The 9,067-nt window shown below is 36.5% G+C and overlaps 1 protein-coding gene across 4 annotated transcripts; it reads left to right on the top strand.

Annotated features, from left to right (window-relative positions):
* The first annotated feature begins 1,636 nt into the window (after positions 1-1,636).
* On the top strand, positions 1,637-7,874 carry LOC113066751 (carboxypeptidase A1-like). 4 transcript variants are annotated; one of them, XM_026238765.1, is made up of 11 exons: positions 1,637-1,753; positions 2,278-2,359; positions 2,656-2,790; positions 3,208-3,306; positions 3,492-3,593; positions 4,060-4,158; positions 4,262-4,384; positions 6,704-6,794; positions 7,060-7,259; positions 7,333-7,417; positions 7,487-7,873. In XM_026238765.1, exons 1-11 carry the CDS (start codon positions 1,689-1,691, stop codon positions 7,672-7,674), a joined length of 1,269 nt encoding a protein of 422 aa, XP_026094550.1. In that variant the 5' UTR covers positions 1,637-1,688; the 3' UTR covers positions 7,675-7,873. The 4 variants fall into 4 exon arrangements, with proteins under 4 accessions (XP_026094550.1, XP_026094552.1, XP_026094549.1 ...); XM_026238767.1 differs by having other exon boundaries at positions 4,262-4,372; positions 7,487-7,871; XM_026238764.1 differs by lacking the exon at positions 1,637-1,753 and adding an exon at positions 1,917-2,056 and having other exon boundaries at positions 2,276-2,359; positions 7,487-7,874.
* Positions 7,875-9,067: the final 1,193 nt, after the last annotated feature.

Below are 9,067 nucleotides of genomic sequence, written 5' to 3'. Positions count from 1 at the left end.
CAATGTACGCTGGTCATCCAATAGGAGCAGAGATGTAGATGTGAACTACCAATCAGAGTCTCTGTTCCAAAGCGAAACGCCCACTATAGAACAGCAGAATACTGTTATGGTACATTGGTTACTGTAACGTGGATTAAAATACTGATTAATGATCTCTAATATTAAAAAGATAATGAAGATAATATTAAGTATATATTAATTTGTTTAACATGCTTTTTCTTGTTCGACATAAAAAAAAATATATACATATCCTAACAGATCAGAGCAGGAAACCGTTGTACTCTGGTGCGCTGCCCTCATACAGGAAGCTGTGGCTTATTCAGTGTTTGTGTTGGTTTTGAAAAAGGGTGTGGTGATGTAAGACTTCAAATTCTGACATCCTATATTCTGATTTCTATATCTATTTTAGAGGTTTATTAAAAAATTTAACAAATTTTTCTTCATAAGCCTGCTTGAAATGCTTGCTTCACTCATTTTGTTGAGTTGGTGTGGACATGAAGCACAAACAGCTTGGCCACTTCTTCATTGGTATGATGACTAACAAAGCTGTCACTAGTTAAAATGTCACTGATGTCTGAATATCATCAGAAAACTGGGTGTGTTTCTTGTCTTATCTTGTATGTATTATTCCTCACTCACTCAAATGATAAAACAGCCAATCCTTTATTTAGCTCTGTTTCATCTACAACATGAAGCAACAGCCTTTAGTTCAACCACTATAAGCAACAACATCATATATATATATTTTTTTTTTACAAAAAGCCTATGGACTAAATTGCAACATAATCCCTAAAAAAGAAGATGAAGCAACAGATGCATTGTGCTCATCCATCAGGCTCAATGGCAGGGTTACATAAAGTTGTGAGAACCAAAAGCCAGATTATGATTTATTATAAGGTCTTTCAGATGAGAAAACTGCAAAATTGAATGATTACCATTGGTCGCCTTCACCTGTATAATAATGTATGATATTAAGAATTTCACAATGTGCTGTGGTGATGTGAAAATAAAATTGACTTGATTATAACAAGTTTGTGCCTGAATGTCATTGCTTGACTTTCTATCTGGTTATTTAAATATAAACATATTTCCCATACAATATTAATTCAAATGGTACCCAATACTGTCTTTGCTGTCTACCATCTAATTAATAATAATAATAATAATAATAATAATAATAATAATAATAATGTATTATTATAAACTTTTATAAATATAAATAATATCAATAATAAAATATATAATTATTTATTATAGAGAATTATACTTTATATTATATGTTATATATTCTAACTTAATATACATCATTATCATTTTTTTATATAAATTTATTTATTATTATATAAAAAGGCCTAACAAAATAATTTAGCATATTTTCCCCAACATGGTCTTCTCAATTGGTCATCATTGTTGATTTGGGCTTGTTTTAATTTTTCTATCTCAGGCCAAACCTGCTGAGGCTCTACTGATTACATTTACCATTCAATAAACCATATGTTGCTATACTATAGCATATAGGAAAAACAGATGCATTGCTCTCATTTGGCAAACTCCAGCATTAGTATTGTATAATATTGTGGGAACAACAGCAACAGGCTTGCAAACCATTACTACCTCAAATACAAAGTCACAGCCACCAGGAGAGTATATAAAGAGTGATTCTGGCTAGAAAGTTCCACTCAAGCAAGATGAAGGAGCTACTGGTGCTGACTGCTCTGTGTGTGGCCGTGTTTGCCAAAAAGACCTTTGAGGGGTGAGCTCACAAATCTTGTTTGCAGTATCCTAGCTTAAATGAATAAAATATATATGTGTTTTCTGCATGGTTATGTACCAAAACACGAAAACAGTGCATCATTTTGCGTTGCGTTTGACAGAGGAAGCTGTGGTTTATTCAGTGCTGAGAGTTTAGAAGAAGGATCATCATGGTCAGAGCTAAAGTGATAAAATATAAAGTGTGATCTTTAATACTGATAGCTTTACTTTACACAAGATGATGAAGGGAATACTATTTTTAACTACTCTGTTTGTGGCCAATTTTGCCAAAAAGACTTTTGAGAACTGAGTCACTTGAGTCTTTAATGGTTATTTTATCCCAAAATGATCCTTTTCTCACCTTCATGTTGTTCCAAACCATTCTTCTGCGGAATGTAAAAGTTGTTGTTTTTGAAAATTGTCTGTGTCTTTCATTGTATAGGCAAAAAATGTTATTTTGCAATGACAATTAAAATGGAGCCACATATCTTAAGTAGCATTCCTGCATGTGTGCTGTCTCTACAGAAACCAGGTTCTTCGGATCACCGCAAAAGATGAGGCGCAGATCTCTCTCCTGAAGGAGCTTTCTGAGCAAGAACATCTCGAGGTAAGTCCCCCATCAAGATGAGAGAGAGCTGTAAATATATTAAAACTTTATTTTTTTTTATATTAGTAATATGCCTCAAGAACTTCATTTGGACAACTTTAAACGGGTTTTCTCAGTATTTAGATGTTTTCAGATTCCAGATTTTCAAATAGTTGTATCTCAACCAAATATCGTCCGATCCTAACAGACCAAACTTCAATAGAAAGCTTATTTATTTATCATTTAGATGGTTTATATATCTCTGTTTGACCATTATGGTTTTGTGGTCCATGGTCACATTTTCCTTCTGTGTTCAGTTGGACTTCTGGAGGGAGCCCATTCATGAGTCCTTGCCTGTGGACGTCCATGTCCCGTTTCACAGTCTCCAGGACGTCAGGGCGTTCCTGGGAAACAATCAGATCCAGTATGATGTCATGATCATGGATGTCCAGGTGGGATTATTCATTTTAACTTTTTGATTGCATGATTACATTTAGACAATAAATCATCATATGAAACCCATTCTTTGGCTACACCAGGATCTTTTTTGTCAGTTGGACCCCTTTGATCTTAAAAATTTCCTCGAAGTAACCCTTGAGATTTTAATGAAATATTTCAATTATTGACCAATTTATGTTCAGGGTTCTCTGATGTTGGTTAATGGACACAACAAATAAATTATTACATCTTTTTGTGTTTTGCTTTGATTGTTTTAACCCCACGGGCTTGCAAACCCCCGTTTGGGTATCCTTAGACTACACCACAATACTGACTCTTTGGTCATCTTTAAAGTATTTAGTAATTAGGGTAATCATAAAATTTAAAGTTGTAACTTTTTAAATATGTTTTCATTCTTCCTGTTTTGTAAGGACTTGCTGGATGACGAGGAACGTGAGATGGTGAAAAATTGTTCCTCTCCAAAAAGTACTGATGACTTCGTCTACTCCGCCTACCATAACCTAAATGAGGTAAGTTCTGCACAAATTAAATTATATGACTGTATTGCATTTCTAGTACCGGTATTTAGACTTTTTGGATGCGACTATGTTTAAATGTTTCATATGTTTTTCAGAATTTTATAATTTTGTATCTATCGAACAATTTTACACACAAAATATACACAGTCATTTGATCTTCACCATGTTTCTCTCAGATTGACTCTTTCATAGACATGCTTGTGGCAGAGAATGGAAATCTGGTCAGCAAAATTGTGATTGGTCGGAGCTACGAGAAACGCTCATTGAACGTTCTGAAGGTAGGTCATGATGAATAATGTTGAATGTGCCTAATTTTATTAACATTAAGATTTACTTAAAATTTTTCTAATTTTATACTTTTTCCGCATTAGTAATTTTGTGAAATATTTTATATTATCAATTGTATTAACAATTTGAGTGAAAATTGTATTGGAATATTAACATTCATTTTCTTCAAGAAAACATTAATCAATAATAACTTAGTAATAGTATGAAACAATATGAGGTCACTCCACAGTTTCAGTTTTTAATTATTTTTTCTAAATTCTGATGATGTGATTTTTGCGGTATTTGTTTTTTAACAGAAAAAATAATTTAGCTTTAATAATTTAGCTTTAAATCTGTCAGTGTGGTCTTTTGGATCCCACTGTATATGTATAGGCCCATATATCTTGATCCATATGCAGTGTTTTTATTAAATAATTATGCATTCATCATTGTATCCTCACGTCCTCTCACTCTCAGTTCAGCACTGGAGCGAACCGTCCAGGTATTTGGATTGACACTGGCATCCACTCCAGAGAATGGGTCACCCAGGCCAGCGGAACCTGGTTCGCCAAAAAGGTAAAGCTATTCATCTCTAAATTAGCAAATACAAACAAATCAACATGTTTTAAAACAGATTTGAACAGAAACATACTAAAGCATATGTATATGTTGTTTGCAGATCGTGAAAGACTACAAACGTGATCCAGTCCTCACCGACATCCTTAACAACTATGATATCTTCCTGGAGATTGTCACCAACCCTGATGGTTTTGCATACACCCACAACAGAGTGAGTTTAAAGGTGCCATATGCAGAAATTGAGGTAAAAATATCCATAACATGACCTACACGCATCAAAAGAATGAGAAGAAATAAGGGCGATGATGTCATTAAAAAAATGTCAAGTTATAGTGCTGCAGAGATATCAACCTTAATTAGCATTAGCATTACTAGCCCCGGCCCGACAGGTGTTGTAATACCAGTTTCGGCCGTGGGAGGCGGTATGCGGGCAACATAACCACCAGCCAACCTGCAATACATGAATAACTCGCACCTGAACCTGAACCTGATGTCAATCGTGTGGAAAGTACAGCCCACTACTTTCAGTTCAGAGAAGAGAGCGGAAGGATAGCTGAAGCCCTTGGCAAGAGACCAACACCCGCTTCAGGGAAACAACGCGCTCGGAATCACAAATCAAATCCGATAAGAATACCAGAGTAAACATCGGCACTGCTTTTAATCGCTGGAGACAACTGATGGACCTGAAAGAAATGAGGTTCGACTCCGAACTTGCAAGTTAGATGCTGTTAGTATTTCGCTAGAAGTTTGTTTTATATGTTTGTGTATTTGTTTTCGGGAAGTTATAACATAGAAATGTATTGAAGGCTGTTCGATAAACGTGCTAATGTTAACGATGGCTAACCGTAGCTGCGTTTGATAATTAGCTAGCTATAACTTAACGTTACCCATTTTATTATATGGGGCTGTGCATGTCTTTACTCATGTACATCTCATCAGTAAAGACGCTCCTGTAATTAGGAGTATATCTCCAGTACGTGTGTTCAGATCAGGATTGCCAGGTTTTCACAACAAATCCTGCCCTGTTGCTTCTCAAAACTAGCCCAATCTCGCTTCCAGAAGGTTCCCCGATAAAACATTGCTTCCCGGGGTTAAAATATAGGTTTTTAAGCAGGGTTGCCTTGGTATAATTCGCATTTTAGGGGCTAAATATCACGTTATTTGTATTGGGGTCGCTGTGACCAGCGGACATGAAAAACAACCACCACAGATTTGGTAACACTGGTTGGCATTTACTACACAGAGCCGTAATTCACTGACAATCTACACAACATCGATGTTAAAATCGCAGGTGATTCTTTGTCGATTTTGAAAGCGATTTTGTGTTAGTTGTCGGTAGACTAAGGCTCTGTGCAGTAACTGCCGCTCCACCTGAACCAGTGTTGCCAAGTCTGCGATTGTTTTTCATGTCCGCGGTTTGAAGCAATCCCAATACCAATAACGTGATATTTAGCCCCTAAAATGCTAAATTTACAAGGGAAACCCTTCCCAAAAATTTATATTTTAACCCCGGGAAGCAATTTTTATCGGGGAACCTCCCGGAAACGCGATTGGGCTAGTTTTGGACTAGTTTTAAGAAGCAACTGGGCAGGATATGTTGTGAAAACCTGGCAACCCTGATCTGAATGCACATGCTGGAGGTATATTTCTAATTACAGGAGCGTCTTTACTGATGAGAGGTGCATGAAAATCGCATTCGATTTTTTACACAGCCCTATGTATCATGACTAATCTGCTCCGTCTAGTCTGTTGGTCTCCGTGTCCTCTTTGCTTCGTGGTTTTTCTGTGCGTGAAAAAATTGATGTGTGGCGTGAAAGCGTGTGAAAAGAGTCAAATGCGTGTGTCTCACGGTGAATGCTTGAGAGTTGGCACATTAGTTCTCAAGCAGAATAAAGGACAGGTTGATTATTGCTGTTTAGCGTTTGTATTAATCTATGATGTGTCCCTGTTTGCCTACAGGGACATAAAAAAATTAATTAAAAGTGATACGTGGACCAAGGTGTCTGAGATTGTTCACTTTAACTAAAGGATCCTAATATTTCGTCCACAACAATATTTAATGAGGTTATAACTCCTTGTGGTTAGTCTGCACGAGATCAACAAGCTTGTTTGCTTTGCGGCCGCTTTAGATACAAAATAAGCATTCGATCTACGTCAGAGCGTCTGAGCGCTCACAAATCTTTCTGCAGCGTCGTGAGCAGAGTGGCAAGAACGATTTTTGACGCTCTAGACGCCGGCGGTGTGAACGCACAGTTAGGCTTCGGCTATGGCTGTAGTGTTGTTGTGAAGGTAGGGGCGGAGCATAGAGACTATGCCGTTTCTCGTTTGTTACTCTAGAGTAGACCAATTCACTTTGAGGCATACTGCCCCCATCTGGTATGGAATGTGGAGTATGACTTGATTTTTTTTGCCAAACATTACAGATGGCACCTTTAAAGCCTGATGTCTGGAGGACTTCACATACACATTCAGTTCAGAACAACAATATTTTGACAATTTATTCCAATGGACTGCTTTTCAATTGCAAATCTGTTTGGTTAAGGACCGCATGTGGCGTAAAACCAGAAAGCTGAACCCTGGCTCCAGGTGTGTTGGCGTTGACCCCAACAGGAACTGGGATGCTGGCTTTGGAGGTGAGATGCTTTCATCATTTCAGTCTTTTGCATATTTTAAATAAACGGTAATGGTCTCTACGTAGCAGAAAAAGGTTTCCACTGTAGACGACTGAGGCAGACCAGCCTAAACAACATTTAGTCAAATATTGGACAATTTGGCCATTTCTGATTATTGTTACATTCTAATCAATGACTATTGTGTTTATGGCCCTGCTGTAAGAGGCTTTGAAGATTCCAGTTGTATGTAATACTTTCTTGTTTTTCCTCTGTTTTCCAACTTCAGGTGCTGGTTCCAGTGGCAAACCTTGCTCTCAGACGTATCGTGGACCCAGAGCTAATTCTGAGAGAGAGGTCAAGGCCATTGTGGACTTTGTGAAATCTCACGGCAAACTCAAAGCATTTGTGTCCATCCACAGCTATTCCCAGATGCTCCTTTATCCATACGGATACACACACACTCCTGCAAAGGACAATGATGAACTGGTATGCATGTGGGAACATAAAATTCTAGATAAATGTAGCAGCCATTAAAATCAATTCTGTATTGTCCCCATAGAATGAGCTCGCCGAGAAGACTGTCTCTGCCCTGCAGTCATTGTACAACACTCAGTACAGATTTGGAAGCATCATTACTACCATCTGTAAGTTTGATGAGATTCATTTCAGTTCATATCAGTTTTGCACCCTGCTAACAATCTCTCTGTTCACAGATCAAGCCAGTGGAGGCACTATTGACTGGACCTACAACCAGGGCATCAAGTACTCCTACACCTTTGAGCTGAGAGACACTGGCAGGTATGGTTTCCTCCTGCCTGCCAATCAAATCGTCCCCACTGCTGAGGAGACCTGGCTGGCCCTGATGACCATCATGAAGCACACCAGGAAAAATCCATATTAAAAATACAACAATATTTCTGTTATGAGTCAAAGTAAATAAGAGTGTTAATAAATGAATAAAATAAAAACAACAACAAAAACTGTTTTATCAATGTTGCTTTAATATACAATACAAATTTAAATATATTGTTCAGCCCTGCAAATCTCTGGATACTGACTAATATACAGTATCTGTACCAGATAAAGTATTGGAGTTTATTAGGTTTTTTTTTTTTTCTTAATTGATCAGTATCGGTTGATATTAGATATTTGACTCTCATTCTTTTATTTGTGCATTTAGGGTACATTTGCAATCATCTAATGGTCGTGGGGTTTTAGCATCACTGAGATACTATTATTTTGTTGTGTTTTTGTCTATTTTTTTTTTTAGCATTATTATTAATAAAACAGACACACACAAAAAAAACAATTATTATTCGGTGTAGTTGTTGTTTTTTTGTGTAAATTTAGTTATTATTATTTTTATTTCTGTTTTGGTTTTAGTTATTTTACTGCATCAAGTTAAACTAAATAAAAATGAGAAATGTTGCCTTGGCATCTTGTTGACATAAAATAAGTTTGCTCTTTTCATATATTTTATTTTATTTAAATAGAGATTTTAGTTTAAGTTAAATATAAGAACTCAATCTAAAACTCCCTTAAAACTCATATAAAAAAACAAAAACAATAATTAAATAACAAATAAACATACTCTTCAGCAAATCTTAAAATGAATATCCATTTATATAGATTAGATTTATTAGATTTATTAGATAGTAAATATCTAAATTTACTTGTAGCATTGATTTTAGTTTTGAACTACTTTAACAACTGATTTTAGTTTTTAGTGTTTTGTTTTATTTTAATTTATTTAGCTAAAAGAGATTACCATTTTAATATCGCCCATTTATCAGACAGAACACTGGACCCTCAAAAATGAAGATCAATGGAAATTGTATCCATTAATGTTGCCCCGTTGAGGGATAAGGCAACAGTTTCTTAAGAGGAGCAACTGTGTTTACTTTTCAAAACAGCTAATGCCTGGAGGACTCTGTGGAGGAGTTCCTTAACACCTGCCAAAGTGTCAGTTGCTGACCAGAAGCTTCTGCCTGCTGTGACTTGTGAGCCTGTGCCTAAAGAAAGAAGGACAACACACACCATCGCCCAAGAGCCGAAGAACTTTAATGAGTCTGCAATCCCGGTCATCATCATCCCACATCAGTCCCTCTGTTCCTCCTCTCGTGGCCCGTGGCTCCACCTCCAGCCTCTTTTCCAACTCTACCTTTAATTTAATGATTAAATCGCAGCATGCATAATATCTAATATTTGTAATACGCCATATTAGTGTGTCCCATTTTATAGTATGTTGATAACAGTATTTAAAAAAATACCAAATCTCTGGTGAGTCCATATGA

This window comes from Carassius auratus, chromosome 50, assembly GCF_003368295.1.
Source record: "Carassius auratus strain Wakin chromosome 50, ASM336829v1, whole genome shotgun sequence".
NCBI classification, from domain to species: Eukaryota; Metazoa; Chordata; class Actinopteri; order Cypriniformes; family Cyprinidae; genus Carassius; species Carassius auratus.
This window is presented reverse-complemented; position numbering and strand designations above follow the sequence as displayed.

Bases quoted from the DNA above. Each gene is read 5' to 3' on its own strand.
- LOC113066751 (XM_026238764.1), top strand. From the start codon at position 1,991: ATGATGAAGGGAATACTATTTTTAACTACTCTGTTTGTGGCCAATTTT. The intron at 2,360-2,655 runs GTAAGTCCCCCA...TTCTGTGTTCAG, and splicing joins CTGAGCAAGAACATCTCGAG to TTGGACTTCTGGAGGGAGCC. The intron at 6,795-7,059 runs GTGAGATGCTTT...TTCCAACTTCAG, and splicing joins CTGGGATGCTGGCTTTGGAG to GTGCTGGTTCCAGTGGCAAA.